A 27,971-nucleotide genomic window follows, 5' to 3' on the forward strand; every position below is an offset into this window, starting at 1 on the left:
TAAATTCAAGTGGTACAAAATACTGCCCCACCCATTTAGCAATGGTAGATATTCTTTTACATAGCTCCTACATTTCACGGTCTCAAAGTTCAGTGGACAAACTAACATAATTCTAACATTTTCAGATTATAAATAATACATTAAAGTCAATATCTGCTTTTCAGCCAGTCAGTGAGAGAACCTATAAAGTAGCCAGAGTTGAGGTGCTTCTGGAGCTACATACTTTCCATGCTGAGGCTGTGTGCAGTGGCTTGTGTTCTACTAATCTGCATTGAAGGCAGTGACCTGAAGAAACTGCTCTGTTTGGCCTTTAACAGTCAGGGGGTCCTTTGTACCCTCAATGTCCTCCAGTACAGACAGTAGGAGGCAGTATTGGTTTAGTGACTGAGATAATAAAAACCTGTGTAAACCTACTTTTTCTGCACACAGAAAACTGAAACCGATAAAGACTGAAGCAGGTGTGAACAAAATCTTATCAACATTCATTCCTAAATGACGCCTCGCTGGTCAGAATACTCATGAACTACTAAATGCTAATTTAACACTTGAAAACAACTCCTAGCCTTTTATCTTCTTAATTTAAAATGAAACAACAGGCCACACCTGGCCACGAAACTGCATATCAGTTAACTGTCCAATTTCTTTTGAACCTTTGAAATAGATGAACTATGTAAAGCACTGCTGTAGCAAGAGCCTGCACAATATATCACACAGTGCTACTTTATTAGAAATCCACTGTGGTGGTTTACAGAGGCAAAGTTCAGAAACTGTGCTCTTGTTCAACAGCTTAGACAAAATAAATTTGTAACACAATCCATAATAGGAATTTTAAAAAAATTAACAAGCTCAGGAAAGCAGTTTGGCCAAGTACACATGCAACCCAGGAGTGATTTGTAAATATAGATCACTTATGAGCCCTTATTCACCATGGAGAACAAGTACTGGTGATAAGCACCAATCCAAAGGTTGCCTTTCCAAGATATAAACAAACCCAGGACTGGCTTAGAGCGTGCGACATTTCTGACTCAATAATTAGGAGATATCACTAAGGAATCAGGTTTAATAAGGTGGGTGCCATCTCCTTAGTGCTTTCTATGTTGTTATTAAGAAACAAAGAAAGTCTGCCTTTTGGAATGCCACACTCTGAGCTACCAAGGGAAACTACCAGATATTCTGAGATGGGGCAGTTTTGCAAAAGGTCCAAATGAAATTCTGAATCTCGCCCAGGTCGCAACGCTTGTTTGAGGTTTTCTCTGTCAAACATGGCTTTAATATTTAATTGATTGATTTAATTGGTAAAAGTAATTATGAAATTAACCTATAAAGAATGAATTACTTTTGCAGTTGGGCAGACTAAATGGAGTTATTTATGGTGTTTTTCAAGATGTAAAAGCTGGCAGTCCCAGGTGTACAGAAATGCTTAAAATGCAGCTTAACTAAACTAGTCATGTAGGTTACCACCTTGTGAAACCTGATCCCTAAAGTCAGGTCATATTTCCATGAAGATGACAGTATAGGGTTAAAATTAAAATGCTGACGCACACAACATCATGGATCATGATGCATTTCTTCCTGGATAAAACTGTAAAAACAAGAATTTCCCAATAGTAAATAGGCAAATACAAAGAAAACCATAAAAAGCAAGAATGCAAAGGTGTCTTCAGCTGGAGAACCTCTGCCCAATGACAAACCTCACGCTTTAAAGGCACTCCAAGGCGAATCAGAGGGAAGTGCTGCTTCTCAGCAGAATGTGATCAAAATTTACTCTGGCGGAGAGAACCAGAAACCACCTAATTAAGGAGGCTAATTAAGAGATTGCCTGGGGCGTTATGATGAGATGAGAAGAGGAGAGGATACAAGAGCAGAGAAGTGGAGCCCCTGTTCAATATGTACTCCGCCAGGACCATCAAGGGTTCTCCAAACATCACTGGCCAAGTCTTGAAGGGATGAGGGCCATTAAGCAAAGACCGTATAAAAGATGTACCTGGCAGATTCTCTCTCAAGGAGGTCAGAGGCAATCGTGTGTGGATGAATTGACAAGTCCAATGCTACTTAATGTGTTTCAATTGTCTGAAGCTATTTTGCCAAGTGTCTCCTTCAACAGCAATGGACCAAAAAGACTTGCTTTCAAAGTATCTGCTTGCTACAAAGAGGAAGGAAAATATCCTCACTTAATGGACAAAGGCATGTGAATTACGAGTGGTAAAATGTGACATGGAGTATTCACTATGCCAGTTGCAAAAGAACAAGCCATCAAAACAATAGCTAAATGCTAGCGTAGGCAACTTCTATGTTCAACGCATCTACTTTAATTCTATTCTGTCTCTACCCAATTTGCTTATCCAAGTAGCAAATTGCAGATATAATGAGAGAGCAAACATATTTGCCAAATCAATAACTTCCTGTGTATTTTTCATTAAAAACGCCTTTCTCTCAAATCTACTGAAACAGGACAGGAACTGCAGCATCCAACCACATTTCCTCACTGGATCAATAGCAAGGTCAAACAAGACTCGTTTCCGAACTGCTGCAGCAGTTCACGTGCAGTATTTTTCATTAGTATTTTTCTAATGGGATGCTCAACTATGAAAGTAGACATGCTATACAGCTTTGCTACTCCACATTCAGTGCCATAGCACTAAATGGCCTTTACTGCTAAAACTGTCCGACTTCAAAAGTGGTCTAACGCCACTGTGTCTGCCCTCGTCTCAACCTCCATTTTCTTCTTTTTCAAACATGAGGTGTTAAAGACAGAGAGAAAGAAAGTCAATGTAGACAAGAAATAAGACAGAACGGTGAATTTAAGACAAAAGGAAAAGAGCGCAAAACGGGAACAAAGTCGCAGTAAACGAACAGAGAAGCCGTCTGAGGCCTCTGCGAGACAAAGAGGCAGTGAGCAAAGGACATACGCTTGAAGGAGGAGGAAAAGAGAGCCTGAGAGCACGAGGCAGGGGAAGAGAATGAGAGTCCAGTTAATTTCAGCATCCTCATCCGTGGCAGTGATGAACGAGCTAGGTGCAATCGTAGCAGCTCTGGCTGCCGATGAGTAGCGCACATGCTGGCTGCATCTGACCTGTGGCTGACAGTGGCACTACATTTCCCAGCTTCCCTGACTGTGACAGTGCCACTGTAAAATTTATCAACAGCGTGACAGAATGATGAATTCATCAGTCATCTAGTACCATACATTCTTATAATCTGTGTGCGTGCATGTTATTCATCTGCGTGTGGTAGAATGGCAGTAACGCCACAGAAGGAATCTGGTGGTGAGTCATGGCAGAGCGATGTAGTCATCCACTTGTAATACCCCTACCAGACGCACGCGCACACACAGGCTTTCTATGAAGACAGACTTCTGCCACGAGCAGCATGTGTTGATGAGCCCCATGACACAAACAACAGTCACTGACAGACGCCGCAACATGATAAAGACATGTTTCATGACAGCGAAATGTCAACTGACCCCGCATCCTTGAATTTCAGATGAGCATTCTGTCTCTGTCCTTTATGCAGAAAAATGTTCTAAATGGTTGACAGATGAAAAGATACAGTGACTTAGTGGTGTCCTACGTCTCGTACCATCAACACCGCTCCATTGCACGTTGGCGCTGATTCTCCAAGTTTCATGAACTCTACACAGGACAGAAATTTTCCGAGACATAATCTATCATTTTGTGTTTTGTTGACAGCGATCGAGAGCAGCATCTAACTATCTCCCGTAAGAGTTCAACTCGGTTTAAGGGGTAGCTAACCAAGCATACGACTTACTTCATTTTCCTACTCAAACTATTCCCTTATCTGCCCAACACATGTGAGCATCATAGCATCAAGCACATAGGACACTGCTGACCACACACACACACACACAAAAGGCAATATTAGATAAGTCCTCTGTGAAGCAGTCTGCAATAAACCCCCTCCTTTATTCAACACATAAGGAGGAAAACCAAATAAAGTTGGATAGGCAATGATGACACAAGTGTGGGACAAAGTAATGTGCCAAAAACGAAGAGAGGCTGAACCGCCAATCTCCACACTCATTCAAAGTGTGACTTCAAAGTGCATTACTACTAAGACAGTGAGGCCTTAGGACTGTCCCACTGTTAAACTCTCAAACACACAAGGGCTCTCTCAGGTTTTGTGAGCCCTTTATGCTCACACTGCATTTCTGCAAACACTCCCATAGGGAATTACCCACAGTTCATAGTGTTGTGACGTTAAACTGCGGGTTAAGGGGGAAAGCCTGAAAACATTAAAAAAGTAAATAAACAAAGGAAGGAAAGAGGAAAAAACGCTAACATGAACCAAATGCTATATAATGTGTTCATCTATTCGTCATCTGTTCATACTGTGTTCGTTTTTGTTGCTGCTTGTCAAAAGCAAGTGAATTAGTACTTCTTAAAGCTACTGCCGAGAAGATGTTCAATTCACATGAATGGCTCAGCCTTGGCCATGCAGAAAATAAACAGTGTAACATAAAATGCCCCAAACAACAAATATGTTTTTGAGCCATCAATGTAATATCACATGGTAAGCCCAAACCTGCCGTCCTATTCCTGTATATACCATTTTGAGTGCCCAACCTCTCGCACACAACCACTAAACAGGTAACATCATCAGTCTGTGAGGGCTCAAACACTGGGCCTTAAGATGAATTTATACTTCTGTCTTAAATCTTCAATGTCATGATGTAAACTACACCGTTTCCTGATGATCACTTCCTGAGAAATGTAACTGCACGTCAAACTGATGCAGTCAACAATTACAGTAATTGGAAGATTTGACAGTAGTAAACAGGCCAATGTGTTTCTGGGCACTTTTTCACTCCAGTTTTTGAATTTATCAGTGACAGAATAATCATCATCGCCTCAATTTAGCAAATTCCTGGATGGACACTTCTGAAACTATTAGTATAGATTTGAGGAAATGTTCAAATAAGTGGAAAAACTTGACAGACAAATATGTTTGACCCAAGGAGGGAAAAACGTCCGAGCTGTCTTATCTGTCACCATCATGGCTTGCGCCACATATAAAACAAGAGGGCACGACCGCAAGGCAAATAACAACCCATCACATGCAAATTCGAATGCTGGCACCAGCAATTGCCACTTTTATAGGTTACGTCATAGCCGTATGTGAAATGACTTAAAAATACTGTCCATCCAATATGTCGATCAATGCTTTAACAACAACGATGAGAATGCGAACTACTAAAATTTAACATTTGTGCCTTCACAATGTGAATCACCTAGGTCAGAACCCTGTTAAATTCTTTTGATGATTAAGCACACCACAGCGAATGATTCATAGCTGGCCGGAGAATTATTGATGGTGTTGATGTCTAAAGGAGCTTCTTGTGGTTTTTGCTTGATTAGCACCGTTTTCTCTTGACCAAAATGATCTAGGGCTGCTCGATTATGGCAAAAATGATAATCACGATTATTTTCACTGAAATTGAGATCACGATTATTTGACGATATTTATTTAACCCTTTAAGACCTACTATAGAACCAAGTCCACCAGAGCTTATATTATTTTTTTTACATGCTGTAGTGCCATTTGTGGGAGCATTTCAAGTTGCTATACATCAATACAACTGTTATAGCCCATATTTTAATAATATGTATGCATTAAGTCCATAGTAACTACATAAATTGCAAAAAAGTGCAATAAACTACAAAAAAAATTGAAAATCGCTTTTGTTTTGTTTACATATATTTCTACTTGGAGAAATTTAAGAGGTTTATCCCTCAAAACTTTAAATACAATAAAGTTGCAAAAAATAGTTTCCCACCATAGGAAATTTATTTTGAGTGTCTTCATAGTTTTATTTTGGAGATACAGCAATTTTTATATACTGCAGGAAAAACAAAAAACAATCCTATGATGCAAATTTGCAAAGAAAACAGCATGTGCATCATTTCACTGTGGGAAGTGTTACGAACAGCTGATAGGAACGGCGAAGCGTGTTTCTGGAATATTATGTTTTTGTTCCTGCAAGCGCTTTTTATGCAATTTTTGCAAAGCTATATGTGGAACGAAACCATGACCGAGGACAAGCTGATGGCATCAGATGTAAGTACAACTCCTCCGGTTTCATATGCAAAACAAATTATTGCGCTAGCTTACACGGTTCAGGTTCTACAGGGATTTAAAAATAGTTACGCAAAACGGAGCGTGCTGCTCTGACCGGCTTTAAAGGGTTAACAATGACTTTAAAAAAATAATATAAAATAGTGTGCAACACCACTGAAGTTTTTTTTTTTAAACTCTCTTTTCAACCAACGGCAGTCACTCTCCAAATAACTTCTGCTTAGCTTTCCGAGCTTCCCTCGGGTCCTCTTAATCAGCGGTCTCCAACCTTTTTTGCGCCACGGACCGGTTTATGCCCGACAATATTTTCACGGACCGGCCTTTAAGGTGTCGCGGATAAATTAGGGAGGGGCTAATAATCGGCTCAGTCATTTTTAATGATCGTTGAAAGCCCAGATCGTAATCGTGATTAAAATTCGATTAATTGAGCAGCCCTAAAATGATCCATGTAAAAACAATTTCAAAACAGAGATTATTATTTTTAGTCCACATTTAGTTCTGAAAAGAAGCTTAAACAAAAGAATGCATTTTAATCTTGTTGGCCTACCTACTGCAGTAACTGCTCCTTAACAGCAAGGTCATACATGACATGCCCTGCTTGTTTCTCCGTCAGCAGGAGATAAAATTCCTTTTTAGAAAGTAACTACATCGTGGTGAAATGTATAAAACACAAGAACAAACATGTCCTATCCATAGGTATACACTTTTAAGTAGACTGCCTAATTAATAACTCAAGACAATGTACATCATTAGCTCGGCATAACGCCTTTCATAGAACAAGCTAAGCTTACAATCACCACAGTGACAAAGTTGATTCATCACTTGATTTACTTGTGCCTCAAATGAACAGGTTAGTCCTCACTTCATTTCGCCAGCAGACTCATCCTTATTTCAATCTTGAGGTCTGGCGTGTTATATTTCAGCTTAGAAACTTAAGCATCACATTAGTCTTAAGTAAACAAAATGCAATTTTACTTTTATAACAATTTACCTTTGTGATGAAATTCATTCTAAATCAAGGCCTGCCAGCAGGCCCAATCAGCTGAAGCTAATCGAGGTGTTTCCAAAAATAAAACTGCAGTACAAACTGCTTTGAAACACCTCTCTCTAGCTCAGAAGCCAGGCAATGTGTGTGTTGTACATTGAGTTTTAGCTGCTGTTTAAGATGATGCCCTCTGACATGATTTTACAATTGTCCTTTAAGAGTTTATTAGTTAAACCTACTATGTTTTAACCCTGGAACCACACCTACTAGCAGAACAACAGTCATATCAAGATCAGTGTAGCCTGGTTGATTGTTTTTATCCTATTCAGGGTTTTATATGTTTCATACATGAATAGCTCATGCATACTGGTTGGTGGTTTAAAAGGCCAATAAATAATAAATAAATATTTTTAAGTATTTTTCTTAATAAACAGTAAAACTATTACCATTGGTTAACATCATATGTTGGTTGTTAAACTGAAGTAAGCAAAAACACAACTTAACATTTTAACTTAAATATATTGTACAAAAAGTCCAACTTGCTCTTTTAACAGCAGTAGTTTAACATTATTATGCTGGCTTTTGTTTTGAAAAATCAGAGCTATGCCTATGAAGTAACTTTTTAACTTCTTTATACTTGCATTTCTCTTAGCAACAAACATCAATGTCTTAAGGTAAGGGGAGAGATGTGAAACATGGAAGTTTTGCAAAATGGGAGAAATATGGATGCGAAACAAAGCCCTTTAAACACACCATCCAATGAAATACGCATTATCACTTTAGTCAGCAAGTCCAAGTTGCTAATCGTTAAGTTATTTTAGGTTCATGTGCAAATGTCACCACATGAATTACCGACACGTCTGACTGATTATATCCGGGTGCGCTTGTTTTACTATAAGTTTTGCAGAACGACACGAGTAAAGTGTTTGAATCCATGTTAGCGTGAGTGAATGTATGTATGCGTGTTAACCCCCATAACCAAAATACACCTTTGGCCCTAGAGGGAAAAAAAACACTCACCTTCTCTGCACAAACGCATGGCTTCTCGATTTTTCCCGAAGTCTTTAAAACTTTCCTCCGATTCAGCACCTAAAAAATGAGGCGATCCGAAACACACAAATGAATAGTTGCACTTGCTTCCCTGCCCGTGCTGTTGCTACCAATAGCGTTTCTTCATATTCAACCGAAAACTGCATGCACTCGGCCAAAAAAAAAAAAAAAAAAAAAAAAAAAAAAAAAGACAGGACTGGCAACTGTCGCGCTCTACCTCGCTTCCTCGCAAACATACGGCACGCTGGGGAACTCACCGTCGTTGCCGTGGAGTTTGGCGGCGTCGACCCAGCTGCTCCAAGGCTGTCCCAGCATTATTTCTGGACTAGGCAACGATCTCCGCTCTGCAACAGTCGCCATTGCTGTGGAGCCTTCTCCCCGCTGGATCTGCTGCTGCTTCAGCTGCTGCCTGGCCGCTCGGCGCTGCTCCCCCCTGACGTCATCCTCGGCCCTTTCCGACATTCTTTCCGCTACAATGTAACAACACGAGAGTCAGCGCTGGTAGAGCTCGGGATAGGAGGACTTTTATACTGATTGACACGGGCATACGCGTGTTGTTTTCAGCAAACCCGCCTCTCAGAAAAAAAAATCGCCCTGTGTGGTAACTTGACGTTACAAGTACAAAGCTTACACAACATACTGTTTAACGTCGAATAAATAGGCCGGCTGGCGATTCAGCTGAAGGTTGCTGGTTCCCTTGGCTGTGGCTTACTCGCTAGGTATCATTTAGAAATGTAAATTACATTTAATAATTGTAAACTATACTTAAGAATAACGATCAAATACAGTGCTTTGAGGCAAATTTGTGATTGATTATAAATGAACAACAACAGTAATAATACTAATTTAATGCACAAGTTATTAGTTAATAAGGATCGCTTTTGAGATTTGACTCCATATAAACAGTTGTAAGATATACTAAATACTTTTTTAGTAATTGTGGGTGTGACATTAGAAGATGACTGACCATAACATATTTATAATTTATTATTGATTCTTTGTTTTCTTCCCATACTAAGAAAATGTGAGCTTTAACATCTTAAATGTATGAGCCATAAAGCTGATATCAATATATAGACTTTCTACTGGTGACTTATGAGTGAAATACTATATTATAATGACTTTATGTTTAGAATGTATGCATTAGCTTCCCAATATTTTGAAAAATATGAGAGAAATACATTTAGAGATATTGACTTTGTATAAAAGGATTACGGTCAGTTACATTAGATTCCATTTAAAATAAAAACAGGGTCATGTTACTATTAAACACGTGTCTAAGATGTATTAATGCAAGACTTCAGAGATTTTTGAATGACATGCACAAACCTTTTAATTTCTAAGCATTTCAGATTTACAAAGTCTGTTATAATCTACCAAGTTTACTTTCACTTTCAAAATGAAACATTTCTCATTCTACCCAGACAGCATGTGCTCGCCTAAGTAAAGCTGAACAAGGAGAGAGAAAAAAGAAACAAAACTAGAACTGGGATCCTTTTACATTCTTGCCAGAAACAAAACCTAGAAAAGTACAGATGTCTTATAAAGACGGTGTAACACACTGACTGAAATTACTTATAAATGGCACATCTCATCTGTTGTGGTGTTTAATCTTTAATATTAATCATGCAGTGTTGGACTCTGTGTACCCATTTTACCCCTCTACCTGAAATTCTTACTCCAATTTGGCAAGTACTCCAAAAAGCCTTGGCCCTCTCGAGTACAGAGTTTAGTGTAGGAATGCACTGATATTATCAGATGAACATCAGTATCAACTGGTGTCAGTCTTCCTGACTGCTATCACCTACCAAATGCTGATTGGTTTCTGCTGCGTCAAATAAATCAGGTGATCACACGGTGTGATGAAGAGCTTAAATAGTTCAAGTACATTTAAAACTTCTCTTTGCTTTTAGCACAAAATGGTAATAAATAAAAGAAAAGACAAAATGAGCAAACAAAGGAAGGAAAAAAAAAACAGTATTAGTAAATTGTGATCTCAAAAATCTGTTTGAAAGTCCAATTTTACCATCATGCATTTAAATGCAAATTAAAAACATCATCCTGAATGTGCTGGCTGTGTGTGTGCTCAAACACTGTGATGAAGAGCATTTTTTAACACTGAAACTACAATAATGTCAATTTAACAACCTTGATGCCAGTTGGTTTAATGTTTTAACTGGATATAGTTATTTGACATGCCCTCAGATTTTTCATTTCTTCAAAACATCTGTTGCCTTTATTGCCATAGCATCATATCTGTAAGGTCAAAGCAAAATGATCGCAATAGTGTAGTTTCAGGAACTCTGCCCAGCATAGCTGTGACATTCTTGTGGGAGGAACCAGTTAACAATTAGTGCACTGATCATAACAAGAGCATTTCAAGAGGAGGAGGACTGTGTGATTACCGTCATCCTTTCACGTACCCTCACTCATTAATTTTAGAGAACTACTGCTTCACCGGAGAGGAAATAATTTGCATATGTAACTTATTAGCACCATATGTTAGTAGCTGAGTAAAAGCAATAACATCACAAAGGTAGTGACAACATGCCTCTGACACACACAAGAACGTCAAGCTTACTGTACCTGAAAGACGTCACAACTGCTGCATCTTTCCTGTGGCTTGGAAGAAGAGATTCCCCTTTCTATACACTCCAGTATATGGTGATTGATATTTTGGTAGAGAGCCAACTCTTCAACTGGAGCCTAGTCCAGCCCAGCTGGTCTTCCCTAGTTTTATGTTCTTTAAGATTTTTTTTTCCTGTCCCTTTCAGTTTTACACCGTGATTCACAGCAGACATTTCTACTCTACTTGGCTACCTTATGCTTTACTTTGCTCTGTAAGCACATTTAAAAACAAAAAACAATATCAGTTTGACCCCCTCCTCATGTTCTTGCCGTTTTTATGAAATCACCTTTAAGTAAATACTCTTAGTTAATTCCAGATTGCCCTCTCACAGAAGATTTTGCTCTAGTAAGGTGAAAAATTGAACACTCCCACTGGTCCTCAAGTCGCATCAAGCTTTTGTTGAGTTTATCTTCGTTTTCAGAATCAATACCCATGTCCAGACTGTAAGACTGTATATAAAGATGGAACAAGCAATCATGATGTCATTATTGTTTTTAGAGACAGAAACTCCCATAGGTGAATGAAAGGGTAAAGTGATAAGTTATCAGCTAATGCTAGCTGGACTCAGTATTATTTCAGAATACTTCCAGGAAATCTGAGATAATATTTATGACATTGTAAAGAAAATACTGAATACTTTTTTCTTTTTAATTACTGCCGTTTGCACACAGTGCCATTATTATTATTATTGTTTTTTAAATGAAACAAAGAGTACTTTCCACCCTTTTTTAATGAGTTACTGTCACTGATGACAGACTGCCTAATTGAAGTGCTAATATGTTGAAACAAGGTGCCAGCAACAGTAGCACTCTAGTCCAAATGTAAACCAAAGCTAGCCAAAAGAAAATTTAAATCATAAAATAACTGCTTAATACCTTCATTTAACAATAACTCAATTAACTTAACCTTGTAAAGCATCAAGAGCCTGACCAATATTGTCACCAAGAGACCTTGTACCAGCTACAACATAGCTACATCAGTAATCCTCATCCACTGTTTGCTTTTCCTGACATATAGATTGTAACTATTTGGACTAAAATCACCATCAGAGACAGATATACAGTTCTCACTCTCAGATAGGCCTGGCCTTTCTTTGTTATAGTGCACGCTGGAGGATGCAAATGCATGGTGTTGCTATATTGCTGATGTTTTGACACCTTTTTTTTTTTTTGTCATATGAAGATTTTTACTGGTATTACGAGGAACAGCCCTGCTGTACAGATGGAGCACACAGACAGAGATATCTGCTTATTACTACTAAGTAAAAGACTAATAAAACACTAGAATTTCACTCACCAAAACTGAACCACAAACGTCTAGATTAGGCTGCACCACACACCTGCCAATCAAAGTGACCATGCATTATGAAAGAGGCTTACCTGTCTATGAGGCATAAACTGTTTATTTGTACCAGGCTATAAAGATGTCTTACCGTCATTTACTTGGACATTTTAACATAACAGCCTGTAAAGATTGACTTGCTTTTGGGGCCAGTCTCAAATGGCCATTTATTTATCTAGCACATCCATGTTGGATTCATTTTCTAGCCCAAAATTTGCCACTTGGTCAAACACAGCAGAAGCGTGTAATCATCTCAGATGATTTAATCCAGTGAGTCTAATCAAAATCTATTGTGAGTTCAAAGAACAGAACAAAGCAGATTAGCGGACGCTGGATCAGCCAGCTGATGTTGGATCTTTTAAGCAACATACAGAGAACAGATGCTGTAGTAACGAAGACCTGTGTAACATTAGGTAGTCCAACATAGAAGTCTTGAAATTACACAATTTCTGTAATTTCCTTGATACTTACTGAGGGGCAGCTGCACTGTTGGCCTTTTTTTTTAATTCAAACAATTCATACACATATAGTAAAAAGAAAAACCTAATCTTAAAGCCCAATACAACAAGTAGTATAAAGCATATCCTCAGATGCAACTCACTGATGCTGTAATTGAACACTTCCTTGATACTGAATACTTTACAATAGAAACTGTATTCGGTGTTGGGCTGTTGTAATGGAAGTACTACATGACTAGGTATGATTATTCTGCAGCTATGAGGAAACATAAAAAACCCACCACATGTCAATACAGTTTTGAAATGAACAGCAGCAAGATCTTACCTTGGCAAAACAAGAAACAAGGAATTTATCTTTAAACTCAATCAGATGATCCACATCAGTTTGGGTGATTCCTGGCTGGCACACACACACTGGATAGGAAATCTGGAGACATACACAGACATGCATTGAGGGAAGATGTAACTATACCACACCTTTTCCTTTCTATAGTTAGTAGGTGGAATTTTTGAATTATGTGTAAAAAAACACTTTCATTCCTGTCCCCTTACTGATCAATGGGGTGGCTGTAGCTCAGGTGGTAGAGCAGGTCATCTACTGATTGGAAGGTTGGTGGTTCGATTCCTGGCTTCCCCTAGTCTGCATGCCAAATATCACTGGGCAAGATACTAACCCCAAATTGCACTCTGATGCATCCATCGGAGTATGAATGTGTGAATGTTAGCTATAAAGCACTTAGAAAAATGTGCTTTATAGCGAATGGGTGAATGCACAAGTTGTGTAAAGCGCTTTGAGTCCTCAGATGAGTAGAAAAGTGCTATACAAGAACCAGTTCATTTACCATCCATCAACTTAGTCAACATAAAGAAACACATACATCTACAGGAATCCATTTTAAAGACATGCAGACATTTTTATATTTTTTGTTGTCTTCATACATTTAAGGCATATTGCTGTTTATTCAGTGGTGTACTGTACCATATGGTACCACCAACTTTACATTTGTTAGTCAAATGTTGCTTTGCAACCCTTTAAAACTTACAACCTAAATACCGTCAAAACTAAACCACACATCTTAAGTTTAAGTTATCTAATGTCAAAAATCTGTTATAATGAGCATGAAATCAAAATAAATTCACTGCCGGCGACCTGAATTCCAGGATTTACTGGTGCTACACGTTAAAAAAGTGTATTGCTAATATACACAACAACTTTTAGCAAAAGCAGAAAGAAAAATAAGAATCTTACTGCTGCAAAAGTGGCAGTCCGAAACTATTTTCACACATCAAGTCTGGAAAATGTTCAGAGAGTCAGGTCAGGAGACTGTCCAGTGTTTTCTCTTCTCACAGCTAGCTCACAGCAGAAGATTATTAATTGTTAATAGTTAGTGTGGTTTAGGTGAACAAGCTGCCTGGCTGGAAGATTGAGGACACAGTCACTCAGTGAAAATTCACCACAGTACTATCTGCGCTATTCTCACATTCGACAACATGTAATACATATAGACTATCTATCTATATGTATAGACATCTAGAAGTCAATACTTTCCTGTTAACTTTCAATAAGTTAGAGTGGGAAACAATTACAGAGTATTATGTAAACGCTTGCATATGGGTGTCTGTGGAACATGCTATTTAACCTTTCGACAGCAACAAAAATTCTGACTTGTGACAATGCAGAAGGGAAAAGTTTCAGCAGAACTAAAATATTAGTATTATATTTGATTCTGTATGCATGTGCTGTCAAACAATACTAACAGACAATTCTCACATCTTTGTCATAAATGCCAACACTGATAAAGTGGCAAAGAGCTAGTGCCACCATTATAGCCGTTGGCCTCTACGGTGTCACAGTATTAATACGGGCATGTTTGTCATTATATCAGAAAAATTGCCTAGAATACACTAATATATCATCTGAACATCAGTAACACTGACTTCTGACCAGCATGTAAGATTATGTTTACGGTGGCAGCAGCCGATGTCATCTGTTGTGTTATCTGCTTAATTTATTTATTCTTTTTTGTTGTTTTATCTTTCTCAACTGGGTGGCTAAATAACAAAAGCTACATAAAAACATGAGAAATAAAATGAGATTCAGACAGAAAAGATATGATCCAATTATCACAATGATTGGATTGGGGAACTGGTTATGCTGGATTTCCACCTTTATATAGATTCACTGAAAAGGCCTATACCGGTTAAGAACAATGTTAATAACATTCTTACGGAATATAAACATACCAGTACCCGTAGCTTAGCCTTAGTTCGGTTGTGGTTTTGACTTTATGAAATGAGTATGTTAAAGGCCATGAGTGGAAGAACATAGCATTATGTCACTTCTTTAGAAAAACAGTTGTTGTCATTGGCAGACAGGTGCAACTCTGACACATAGATAAGAGAGAACACAGGAACCAGAATTCGTATTGGCTAGAAATGCTGCCACTTCTACTCGACACTAATTACACTATCGTAGTTATTTTTTTGAATAAAAAAAGACAACATTAACCTTCACCGGAAATACGGTATTTGAAAACAGACCAAATGTCTATAAGCCGTTGTGTCATGACATTAAGCTCAATCTAGTGTGGGTCTGTGACTGGTACAAACGTTACTAAACAACACTGATGGCTAACGTTAGCCTGCTAGCTGGCTAACGTTAGCCAGCCATGACTAGCGCCAGCGAGGAAGCTGACAGCAGCCTGACAGCCCAGCAGAAGTCATTAGCCGCGGTCACATATCGACAACAACTTCACTCTTACCAAGGCTCTGGATCCTGTAGACGTAAGTCTGACACCTGGCTGATATATATCAACTGGATGCACAGGGTGAAGGAGACAGAAGACGGTGGAAAAGAGCGAGTTTAGTGCTCAGCCTCTGTGGAGGTCTTCACCTGGTGCTTCCATGTCTGTTTACCAGACTGCATTCTGGGACAGAGAAAAACGTCACCGCGCCACGACGCAAGCGCGAACTGACCAATGACTGCATGGCACCGCCGAACTTCTTCACCAGGAGATTTTATTTATTTATTTATTTAAATTTATTTCTTTATTATTTTTATTTTATTCCCCTGTTAAATGCAGTATTTACAATTGCATGAAGCCTGGGAGATATGTGATAGGGGAAATCATTACAATTAACATGTGCAATTTAAAAAAAATAATAAATAAAAAAATACTACAACACGTTCACCAAAAATATGTTTAATTCGATTTAAACGATTTAAATCGATTAACTAATAATTGCGGGCAAAAACAGAGATAACTATTATATGGGAATGAAAGAATCCTGAACTAAAATCTATAACAGAAGCAATGGGGGGGGGGGGGGGGGTTTAAAACCTAGTTTCGGTGCAAAGTCAGAACACTCTTAAAGGACTTTTTTATTACAAGGTTTGATTGATGATTCTATTTGCAGTTTTCATATCAGCGAATGCTTCAAACTACCTGCCCAAATAAGAGTCCCTGGGAATTTGAACATGGCTGCAGGGTGTCAAAACGTGCAGTGTCCTTAAAAAAGTAGAGAGAACTAGATAAGAGACATATTCTGCAGAAATAGGAAAAAGTGCAAAGACCTGACACAAGACGATATATGCCAAATTACACAAGAACTGAATTGAAAAAGTAGTGGCACGGATATTATGGAGTCATGAACCCAAAGTTGAAATTTTGGTTCAAATCATCACTATGTATGGAGGAGGCCAGGAGAGAGTTAAAACAGCGAGTGCCTACAGCCATCAGTAAAACACATTGGAGAATGTTATGGTTTGGGGCTGCATTTCAGCCTGTGGTGTCAAGAATCTTGTTAAAACCGAGGGAAATATGAATACATAAAAGTACTGTCAAATTTTGATTCACCATGCACCACCATATGGAAAGGGTCTGATTGACAAACAACTTTTTTTTCCCGGCATGACATTGATCCCAAACACACTTTCAGTGCAGTAAAAGTATACCTGGATAGAAAAACACAAAATGAAACACCATGTCATACACTGGCCTCCCCAGAGTCCATACCTCAACATTATTGACACAGTGTGATATCATTTGGACAGAGAACAGAAAGAAAGGAAGCCAACATCCAAAGAAGAGCTCTGAAGAAACCTGGAGAACTATTCCTGAAGACTGCTCAAAGAAATTCAGAGGAAACCTTACCTTAGAGAGTTCAGGCTATCTTGAAGAATAAAGGCAATCATACACTGACAGACAAGCCAACTGCAATTGTAAAATTGGAATTGGCGTTGTAAAACTCAGTGTTTGCCTTATATAATATATTTCCATGGATGTTTGCACACATTTCAATAAACAACTGTAGCTACTTCTCATTTCTCCAGCACAATATAAATAAATGAGGGGTGGTTTAGGAGTTTCGCACAGTATTATATGCAAGCTAATTAAGAAAAATAGATCACATTGCTCCACTGTTTATGGTCATGTCCAAAAATAAAGGAGTTTTGGGAAGAGGTTAGAGCAATGATAAAGGAGATTTTGTCAATTAAACTTGTGATGGATCCCAAACTTTTCCTACTGGGATTATATCCTGTAGGGTGTAACATAAATCATTTTGAAAAAATCTTCATAAACATGGGAATACTACAAGCAAAGAGAGTGATAGCTCTAACGTGGAGGAGTCTTGGCAAACCAAGTATTTCACATTGGTTCAAAGAATTGTCTTTATGTTTACCATTAGAGAAAATTACATATACTCTAAAAGATAAACAAGAAATTTTCCAGAAAATTTGGGGGCGCTACATCCAGTATATTGGGAATAAAGATCTATCTGGTTTACTGTGTGAGACAGGGACAGCCTAGCTATTTCCTGTACAGGACTACAACCATATGCTGCAATCTGAAAGTTATTCTTTAAAATCTGTCAGAGGTCTCATGGACTCAAGTGCTTTCATTGAATGTACCTTGTGTTTCGTTTATTGTGTAAATTTGTTTGTGTATGTACTTTATATATGTATATATGTAAAACTTTAATAAACATAATGTTGAAAAAAAAGAAAAGAAAAATAGATCACACTTATAGCACTTTGCAGAATTTATTCCAAAACATATAAGAAAGTTATACGTCTGTTTGAAGAAAAAAAAAATCAGTTTAGTGCGATGGTTCATGACACAAATTAAGACACTCTATAAATGTCATCAGTCATCATGTCATCACCAAAACATGGTTTTAACAATATACTTCCGTGTTGTTCTGCTCTTCCCAAAGTTAAAAAAAACTCATCATATAAAGTTTTATCAAAAAGAAAACGCTCTGCATTTTTTTTTCCAACTAAAGGTTTCACTTGTCTCATAAAAATATCCAATGGCACCTATTTTTGCCCACTCCAGTCCGGTTGGTGGAAGTAATTTTTCAAACTAGCTTGCCAACCGAGGACTAAACCCCAGAAGAAGAGCAGGAGACTGTCCACTTCCTGCTGCTCAATAAAGTTTTGCAAAGCCGCAGCACAAACATGGGGGCTGTTACAGATGGTAAGTAACCGTTCTCTTCATTTATATTAGCTAGTCATACCACCTATGAGTAGTAACAATTATCTAAACCTTTAGAAATACTACTATACCCAGGCACATACCCGTCAAAAACGAACCAGTTGTGCATGGAGACGTGGGTTATTTTGGATACAGCTAACATCAAGTAGCCTTGTTAGCCGGTGTATTCGCGTTACCTGCTGTACCTGAATGGCTGTTATTTCGCCCGTATTCCAGATGAAGTTATTCGGAAACGCCTTCTCATTGACGGTGATGGAGCCGGAGATGACCGCCGAATCAATTTGCTCCTGAAGAGTTTCACGAAATGGTGCAACTCTCCCGGGACCCCGGAGGAAGGGTAAGCGAGCTCTACATACCCAACTCGGTTGCCACGCATTTCTCTAAAATCGCCTAGAAGAATTTGGTCTGAGTCATAAAAAGTGCTGTAATTCTGTTCAGATTCACACAGTATCAGAGGATGCTGGGCATTCTGGCTCAGTGTGAATTTTCCATGGGGAAGACGTTGATGGTTTACGACATGAATCTTCGGGAAATGGAGAATTATGAGAAAATCTACTCCAACATTGGTAGGACTGGGTTTTGTGAGACTGTCCATTTATCTTCGCAACTGTTTACAAGTCACATTTTGTATTACCTGCTTTTCCAACTCGTTAATTTGTCCCCATACTACAGAACAAAACATTACATCTGCACATGAGAAGATAGCAGAATGCAAAAAAGAAATTCAGAGGGCAAAGAGGATACGAAAGAATCGCCAAGGTAAGAAAGCTATTCAGTCAGCTGTCCTATTGACAAAAGACTCACGTTTTGTTATGTACCCCTTCTACAAGCTATACCTCCAGCTGTTGTCAATTCTCACCTGTAAATTCTAAAGATCTTGACATCAGTTAAAGCCTTACACCTATTTACTTGACCCTATCCCCACCAAACTATTTAAATGTGTGTTTCACCGTTTCCCTTAAATGTGCTGTAATCACACTGCTACTCGAGAGAAAAAAAAACCTGGCTCCATTGATCATTAATAATTCTAGCCTTAATTGTAATCTTTCATTCTTCAGCAAAGCATTTGGAAGAAAAAGTTTACAAACAACTGAATAAATACCTTTCAAATCATAGTTTTTATAAGTACTAATCAAGGTTGAGAACCAGTCATGGCACAGCAACAGCTCTTACTAAAGTCATCAATGACTCGAGGATCAATAATGATTCCCTGAAAGTTTTAGTTTTTCTTGATCTCACTGCTGCTTTGAACACAGTTGACCATGAGATTCTAATTCATAGGCTTCAGGACAAAGTTGGTTTAACAGGTCAGGCTCTTGATTGGCTCTCATCATATCTAAAGGGTAGAAGTTTAATGTTTCAGTTAGCAGTTTTAGATCAATCAGAGGTTCCTCAAGAGTCTATCCTTGGTCCATTACTATTTAACTTTTACATGCTCCCACTTGGTGCTGTCTTAAAGAACCATAATAAAGCCTACAATTGTTATGCGGATGATACACGTTTGTACTTATCACTTTCCTCTGACGATCTAACGTCTGTTCGCAAAAAACTAATGAGCTATGTTGATGATATTAACTGCTGGATGTCTCAAAGCTTTTTAGAACGGAACAGAGCCCAAACCAAAACACTTTTTGTTGGTCCCAAAAGTCTGGGACATAAAAATAGTTTCTCTGAAACAGAGTGAGCAAATCAGGGACCTTGGCATCATCTTGGTGGTTTCAGTTTTGATAACCACATGAGTGAGGTTACTAGAACTTCTTTCTATTACTTAAAAATACATCAAAGGTTAGAAAATTCTTATCTCAAAATGACTTATGTGTTTGATCCATGTGTTCATGTCAAGTTTGTCAGATTATTGCAATCATCAGGATGTCTTTAGATGATTCAAAATGCAGCGGCTACTGTCTTAATTGGTGTGTGGAAATTTGACCACTTTACCCCAGTGATGAAGGAACTTCATTGGCTCCCATTACAATATAAAATTACCTTAAAATTCTTCTATTACTTCACAAAACTCTGTTTCGCTCACCAGTACATTATGTATATAAGATGTAACTTGTCCAACTTCTCTCTTTCCATACTTTTTCCAGAGTATGATGCTCTAGCTAAGGTTATCCAGCAGCACCCAGACCGACATGAAACACTAAAGTAAGTCAGTCCTTGCCTTCTGGTTAGTCAGATCTTTGCATTAAATTAAATGCATCGAATTTACAGTTGTGGTCAAAAGTTGACATACACTTGGAAAGAACATAATATCATGGCTCTCTTTCCCGTTAATTCTACAACTCTGATTTTTCTCCTACAGAGTGATTGGAACAGATACTTCTTTGTCACAAAAAAACATTCATGAAGTTTGGTTCTCTTATGACTATATTATGGGTTAACAGAAAAAAGTGATCACGTCTGCTGGGTCAAAAATATACATACAGCAACATGAATTAGCAATTTTGGTGACTTAGAATGTTGTCAGTGAAAGGAGCTTCATAGCATGACCTCTTAACTTCTTGTGAGTGATTATGAGTGACTACAGCTGGTGACTTCTCTGAGGCCAGTTAAAGAGGGCTCATTGGATACAAACGCCCACAAATGGTACAATGGGGAAGTCAAAGGCGCTCAGCATGGATCTGAAAAAGAGAATTATTGACTTGAACAAGTCAGGAAAGTCACTTGGGGCCATTTCAAAGCAGCTGCAGGTCTCAAGAGCAACAGTGCAAACAGTTGTTTGTAAGTGTAAAGTGCATGGCACTGTTTTGTCACTGCCACGATCAGGAAGAAAACACAAGCTACCATCTGCTGCTGAGAGAAAATTGGTCAGGAGGAGGAAGAGTCAACCGAGAATCACCAAAAAGCATATCTGCCAAGAATTAGAAGCTTCTGGAACACAGGTGTCATTGTCCACAGTCAAACATGTTTTGCATCTCCATGGACTGAGAGGCTCCCGTGCAAGAAGGAAGCCCTTGCTCCAAAAGCGGCACCTTAAGGCTCAACTGAAGTTTGCTGCTGATGGACAAAGATAAGACCTTCTGGAGGAAAGTTCTGTGGTCAGACGAAACAAAAATCAAGCTTTTTGGCCACAAAAATGCCCAGCAATATGTTTGGAGGAGAAAAGGTGAGGCCTTTAACCCCAAGAACACCATGCCTACCATCAAGCATGGTGGTGGTAGTATTATGCTGTGGGGCTGTTTTGTTGCCAATGGAACTGGTGCTTTACAGAGAGTAAATGGGATAATGAAGAAGGAAGATTACCTTGAAATTCTTCAACATAACCTAAAATCATCAGCCCAAAGTTTGGGTCTTGGGCACAGTTGAGTGTTCCAGGACAATGACCCCAAACACACATCACAAGTGGTAAAAGGAATGGCTAAATCAGGCTAGAACAAGGGTTTTAGAATGGCCTTCCCAAAGTCCTGACTTAAACCCCATTGAAAACATGTGGACAATGCTGAAGAAACAATGTCAGAAAGCCATTAAATGTAACTGAACTGCACCAATTCTGTCAAGAGGAGCGGTCAAAGATTCAACCAGAAGTTTGTGGATGGCTACCAAAAGCGTCCAATTGCAGTGAAAATAGCTAAGGGACATGTAACCAAATATTAGCACTGCTGTATGTATATTTTTGACCCAGCAGACGTGATCACTTTTTTCTGTTAACCCATAATATAGTTATAAAAGAACCAAACTTCATGAATGTTTTTTGTGACAAAGAAGTATCTGATCCAATTACTCTATCAGAGAAAAATCAGAGTTGTAGAAATAACGGGAAACTCGAGAGCCATGATATTATGTTCTTTCCAAACGTTTGACCACAACTGTATGTGCTTTCAGCTTTTGTGATGATCTGGCTATGAGCTCAGTTTTACTTTGTTCTTTGCAGGCAGCTTGAGGCGCTTGATAAAGAACTCCAACAGCTGTCTCACATTAAGGAGAATGTGGATGCCAAGGTAAAACCAAAATATCTCTTAAACGCTTTAGTTTTAACTTTGAATATTTTTTTTAGTTAGCAGTAAAAATTCCTACTTGTTAAAATCTTGCTTTTGTTCCACTCAGTTGGAGTTGCGGAAGAAGCAGTTCCATGTGCTGCTCAGTACCATACAGGAGCTTCAGCAGACCCTTGAGAGTGAGTGCTTTTTGTTTTAAGTAGCTGTTAAAGTGTGCATCTTAGCACATTTGGTGTCACCTCACCTCGCTGATCAACTTTCTGTTTTCTAGACGATGAGAAATCAGACAATGACGACAACAGTCAGGAGAGCCCTGCAGAGAACGGAGAGTGAATATGTGGAGATCCTGAATTTAAAACAACTTGATTTTAATTGATTTTGTTGTCTCTGATACTTTTTTAAAATGTATTTTGAATAAAGCTGACTTGTCCACAGCTGCTTTGTTTAATTTATTCACCAAATTTTAGATTCATATTAACATTGTTGATGTATATTTATGTAAAACAGAACTGATTACTTCAACTTAAATAATAATAATATTATAATCCGAAAATTATAATATAACTATTTGTTTTGCTGTTTTTAATTTACTGTGGGAAACCACAAGAGGGAGCTAAAGTAATTTAAGTAGTTACAAAGTGTAAAGGTAATGGACTGGTTCTTATCTCGTTTTTCTACTGAACAATCAAAGCACTTTTAAGCAACTTACCTGCTCTGCCTCCTGAGTCACAGCCACCCCAGTTATTTACTCAGGTTTTGAGTTAAAACTGATGAATTCAACATCTCAGCCAAACCGAAGCAGTTCAGTTTGATTTGTTATGGTTTTTTAATGAATAGAATTCTCAGAAATTAGAACGCGTCATTAAGTATCTGACACTTAAAATATAATCAGAAAGGTCAAGTTAGAAAAAAAACCTCTTTATTTAAACAAAGTTATGTGATGTGATGTCAAAATCATTTAAACAAGAACAAAAAGCACTTTAGTAGAATTTACTCACTAGTAAACCAGAGAGTTTACAGAGCCCTTAAGCCCTAAAAGACATAATTTAGGATGGAGTGCTACATGTTACACTACATGTGTACATATAAACGGTCTCCCATCACCTGGCACCACTGACTGCAGAGCATTCACATCTAGAACTCGACCAGGTATGCACGGGCCTTCATGAGGCGTGTGAAGCGATTCTGCAGAGCAGCCCTCTTGGTGCCAATGTCAGAATCCTCCTTCAGCAAGAACTCCAACTTTTCCTTGTCTTGAAGCATCTGCAGCATCTCCCTCTGCAGCTGGATGGCAGCCTCTTGCAGCATGTGGTAGCGGATCACCAGTGGGATTTGATCAGCCAGACGCTGCCCAGCAATCTGAAAGAGGAAGTAGAAAAGACAGTTATGAATAATTCCAAAAATAGCCTCTGTGTAAACACTCACTGATTTTGTCCATATATTTTTCCACTAAACATAAAGTAAACTTACTTTGTAATATGATTTAAGGTGTAGCATCAGTTCCTGAAGTGTAGCATGGTTATCCTTGGTGTACACAGGTGTCCGCAGCTTGCCTCTGTGATTGTGTTCCTCCTCCTCATCATCTTCTTGCTTGCTTTCACTCAAGCTGTTGCTGTATGTTCTGTCCTGGGAGTACACCAGCAGCTCCATCTTGAACTGAGTTCTTAGCATTGATTCAGCAGTGGCCTCTTTATCCTGCTTAATGGCTTCGATCTTTGCCTGGAAAAAGACTTTCAGTCAGTCTGAACATTTCTTAAAATGACAAAAATTATACTTTGACATAATGCTGATAACGATTAAACAGTAAAACAGAGGCAAACTCAGACGATTGCTACCTTGGCTGTTTTTATTAGGTTAGGAAATCCAGTGAAGCTTCTCTGGGCCAGCTGTAGGAACACCCTTTTAATAGCATCTAGAGAAAACAGATATAAACAATAAAACCACAGAACTTGAAGTGATCGCATCATGGGTGCAGCATATTTCTGGGTAAATCTATTGTGTAATCCAGGCTACTTCAATAGTTTCAGCCAAACCTCAGTTTTAGAGAGAGGATTATTAAAAAGAAAAAGAGGTCCAACAAGCAAAAGTGCAAGATATCAAAGTCAGTTGCTTTGCCAAAACCAAGAAAATGTAGTAAGTGTAAGTGTTAAACATAGACAGCACTAAAAACATTGAACAGTGAAGAAAAATGTTTTTATAACCGTGGAGATCACTTTTCAGATTGAAGGCATACACGACCGCTTATTCCAAATCTGGCAAACATCTACATTTTGTAAAAACACGTGGAAATAAGCCATTAGATCTATGGAACAAAGTTTTATTAAGCTATGAAACAAAAGTCATTCTATATAGAAATGTCTCAAGTTCACCACCTAATCCGTTAAAACACAGCAGTGCCTCTACTTTTGCCTGAACCTGTATACTGTGAATTTGACATGCTGCTCTTTAATGACCATCTCATATCTGTCTGAAGCAGCAGGCTAAATTCAGAGGTATGTAAAAGCATTCTGTGTGCTCAAATTTAGCCAAATGCATCAAAACTCACTGGATGGGTATTCAATGTAGCATCTACTCAGAAAATCACAAAACTAGGACAAAAAGTGAGTAATTATCCAATATGTACTGCCTAGACTGTAACATCACCTGCTATGTCCTTGAGTTTCTTGACAGCTGGTTCTTCCAGCTGTTTGATCTGCTCCTTCACCATGACCTCAAAGGTCTTGTAGTTGATAAAGCCTGGTAGTTCTCTTCCACGGTACTTGTCTTCATATACCTCCACCTCTTTTTCAATTTTCCTGTTAACTGCAACACGAATGGTATACATCAGAGATGTGAAAATGGACTGCTATACACCAGCTCAGTAAAAATAAAAAGACTCACAGTTTTGTCCAGAGCGGTCCAGGTGGGCATTCCACTTCCCAAACTCTCGCCTGAGAGTAGAAAAAACATTCAAGTTCTCTCCACAGTTGAGCTCCTCTCCTGAAGTCAGGTTGATGGCATCGTGAGTGAATGCGGTCACTTTCTGCAGCACACACGTGTTAGAGGTATTTGATGTTTGTTAAGCAGAAATGCAAGGAAATGAACGTAGTCACATAAATGTTATGGGTGGTAAGGAAGCTCACATCAATGAGGAAGATGAGTCTCTCAGCCATATCAGAAGGAGGTCCATTACCATATCTGTCCAGCTCTGCCTGAGTCTGAGCAAGTTTATCCTCTATCTGCTCTTCCAGTCTTGGCAGAGATCTCTGTAAATCAAACGGCAGGGTCACACACCTTACAGCTAATCACTTGGTTGTACAGGACGTTTGTTATAAGAACGCAAAATCAGAAAAAAAATCACCTCAATGTGATTCACCAGCTCAAGGGTGAGTTTTTCAGCTAGTTTAGGAACAGTGGCGTGGCCTTCACTGTAAAGAGTGCTGGAGCAAGAATAAAACAGGTTCTCAGTACTTTACTAGATGATTCGCACCCAAACAAACCTACAACAAAAAAAGAACAAAACAAAACAAAAAAACTTACTGGAAATAGGGATGATCTTTGAAGAACATCTCCTCTTTTTCTAGGGCTTCAGTCAGAGACACTTTCTCTGTGATCTCCTTCTGACCCCTGCACCTGACAATCATGTAGCCCTTATTCAGGTGGATGACTTCATTATGGACAATTTCAAGCACGTTCTCTTCTGTGCCTTTGTCCACCAGGTCAGGCTTAGTCAAGATACCTGAGTGAGAGAGGGAGATAAAGAGAGAGAGAAGACAACTTTAAAGTGAACTTAGACCTGTCACATCTAAAAGACTGAGTTGGAATTTGCAAATATGTTCAAAAAAGAAGCCAGTATGATTGTGGAATGAAGTTTTATAGCTTTATGAAACACTATAAGGGGTCCTTTTACCCAAAGTCCTCTCTCCTTCAGGATCCACCTGCTGCGCCATTTTCAAAGCCTCTGTGGTTGCAATGTCCACATTACACGGAACAACCACCAAGCTGATGGTTTCTTGTTTTGTGATAAACTTCTGGATCAGTCTTTTTATCTGAAAGTATAAATTCACACCATGCATGTAGTTCTTTCTACGGTACTTCCTATTCTTAAAGTGAAAACACCCATCTAAACCTAAAATCACACAAACTTTTAGAATTCAAGCAGTCGTTGACTGCAAAAGATTTTCACCTTTGCATTAAAATAATCCTTATATTTAAAATGACGTTAGTTTGTCCAGTTATTTTTGAACTGTTGAAAATGAGGGATTGTAATTATTAAACAATACTTTTATTTACTCCTTGAATTAAAACTGAATGAAGTCTGCACTTGAATGCTTGACTTACTATGCATTGTAGTTAGTGTGCAGAGACAAAACTACAAAAATGTCACCGTCCAGAGACTTATGGAGCAAACCACATCTGCCTTATTTACCTGTTATTTGCCCAAGGTGCTATGAAAACCAAAGAAGTCCCTATGAAGTTTTTCAGAGGGACCCTCAACTATGATACCTGATCGCCGATGTTCTCTGGCTGTCCTTTTACAGCCACCCTGGCAATGCCGGGCAGGTCGATGAGGGTCAGGTCCGGGACCTCAGGGGAAGCGATCTCCAGACTGATGAGCTCATCGCTGATCCCCACTCCGACCCCAGCCATTTCATTTTGAGCTGAAGGTACAAACAGACAAACATAACATGATACAACTAATGATTGCAGGACTGATCAGTGAAACCTTAAAGATCCGGTAGCTCAGTCAACCAGATTTAGTAATTATGTGTTTGTATATTGTACCTTCTTCAATCTTTTTATCCACAGTTGTAGGATCTTCTATTTCCTCCTCGTGGCCCTGGTAACTTATCCTTCCAGTCCATTCTTCTCCTTCTTTCTTTCTCTTCATCTTGAGTTCAAGAGGGCATCTTGTTACAATGCCTAGATTAATGAAATGTGAATAAGAAAAAAGGGAAAAAATTAAAGATAATCTGATGAAATTATGAAAAACAGTAGTCTGTGTCAGACAGCACAAGAGTTATTTGATACTCTGTCAACAGCACATCTTAATATTTGGTAACAGTATGAATAGGGAAGAGAAGCAATTATAAATGTTTCCAAATGTAAATGAGGCCATTGCTGTAGTGTGGCTCTTTATTTCCACCTCTAACACATTGCATGATGGTATTGCAAAACCTAGTTTGTTTCAACTATATTGGAACCTTGAGTGAAGGCACAACAGAGTGAACGTTTTAAAAGCCAGGATGTATCAGCTCGGTGTGTCTTTTGACGTGGTTAAAAAAAATCTGTGAATGCTGCGTCAGAATCCCTTATTATTCTTTATTTCTTCATTTGAACCTTTATAATTATTCCTTATTTGCTTCTTTCTTACTCACCGCTGCCTCTCGGCAGTGCCACCCCGGACAGCGCCTCCAACACAGAGCTCTTCCCCGAGCTTTGGTCTCCAATCACGGCGATAGCAGGCAGCGCCAGGTCCTTCTCTACACCGAGAGAGCGGAGAGAGTCAATGAGGTCGATGCAGGGTCGGACTTTCTCCTCATACTGCTGGTTCAGAGTGCTCATGATGGTGATTGCTTTTCTCTTCGAAAGAACAAATGAATGCAGCTAAAATTAAAGTGACAAAGTCGCTGTGGCTTGTGAGCTGTTGTGTCGGAAGAAGACGGACTGAACCGGAGAAGTTTCGAATCGTCAGCCTGGCTGTAAGTTTCGTTTTCCCTCAGTTTCGTGTACGTTACAGGTGCCTGTGTAAAAATGATGAGAGAGAGACTGGCCCATCCTGTCGTTTCAGTGACGGAGCACGCATTTAATAAGGCGTGTCAAACTGAGTGATGATGAACGTTAGCCAACAGTTTACGCTGCAGAAAACAAAAAGGCAGAAGACTTTCTGGAGACCTAGTGGTCACATGCCGGGTGACCTGCAGGTGTGAAATCCTGGAACCATGAACATAAACATGCGTTAGGAAATGTTGGTCTCTTGTTTTTTGTATGGCAACTGCA

General features: G+C 38.8%; 3 protein-coding genes across 4 annotated transcripts in view; 1 reads left to right on the forward strand and 2 right to left on the reverse strand.

Annotated features, from left to right (window-relative positions):
- The window catches only part of atxn7 (ataxin 7), a 29,916-nt gene extending 14,438 nt beyond the window's left edge, over nt 1-15,478 (reverse strand). The window contains exons 1-5 of one of the 2 annotated variants that reach the window (XM_086291695.1): nt 15,319-15,478; nt 12,882-12,983; nt 12,054-12,096; nt 8,386-8,598; nt 8,099-8,167 (exon numbers count right to left, since the gene is read on the reverse strand). In XM_086291695.1, the coding sequence (XP_086147821.1) occupies nt 8,099-8,167; nt 8,386-8,590 (274 nt within the window). In that variant the 5' untranslated portion in view covers nt 8,591-8,598; nt 12,054-12,096; nt 12,882-12,983; nt 15,319-15,478. The remainder of the gene's footprint in view (nt 1-8,098; nt 8,168-8,385; nt 8,599-12,053; nt 12,097-12,881; nt 12,984-15,318) is intronic. The other variant, XM_086291694.1, reaches the window with a different exon arrangement.
- Nucleotides 15,479-17,902: 2,424 nt separating this feature from the next.
- thoc7 (THO complex 7) lies at nt 17,903-22,426 on the forward strand. Its single transcript, XM_086294172.1, has 8 exons — nt 17,903-18,036; nt 18,271-18,391; nt 18,493-18,620; nt 18,727-18,813; nt 20,145-20,202; nt 21,929-21,995; nt 22,102-22,171; nt 22,264-22,426. Exons 1-8 carry the CDS (start codon nt 18,018-18,020, stop codon nt 22,323-22,325), a joined length of 612 nt encoding a protein of 203 aa, XP_086150298.1. The 5' UTR covers nt 17,903-18,017; the 3' UTR covers nt 22,326-22,426.
- A 373-nt stretch (nt 22,427-22,799) lies between these two features.
- On the reverse strand, nt 22,800-27,743 carry LOC147330133 (interferon-induced GTP-binding protein Mx-like). The gene is made up of 12 exons (XM_086291697.1): nt 27,350-27,743; nt 26,757-26,894; nt 26,478-26,632; nt 25,882-26,020; nt 25,512-25,710; nt 25,333-25,411; nt 25,115-25,237; nt 24,873-25,014; nt 24,636-24,794; nt 23,828-23,904; nt 23,463-23,711; nt 22,800-23,351 (listed from the first exon to the last, which is right to left on the reverse strand). Exons 1-12 carry the CDS (start codon nt 27,534-27,536, stop codon nt 23,127-23,129), a joined length of 1,872 nt encoding a protein of 623 aa, XP_086147823.1. The 5' UTR covers nt 27,537-27,743; the 3' UTR covers nt 22,800-23,126.
- Between the last annotated feature and the right edge of the window lie 228 nt (nt 27,744-27,971).

Source organism: Aulonocara sp. 'chitande type north' Nkhata Bay, linkage group LG5, assembly GCF_057382095.1.
Source record: "Aulonocara sp. 'chitande type north' Nkhata Bay isolate Kocher_YH1m ecotype deep benthic linkage group LG5, A_spYH_male_GT1.1, whole genome shotgun sequence".
NCBI classification, from domain to species: Eukaryota; Metazoa; Chordata; class Actinopteri; order Cichliformes; family Cichlidae; genus Aulonocara; species Aulonocara sp. 'chitande type north' Nkhata Bay.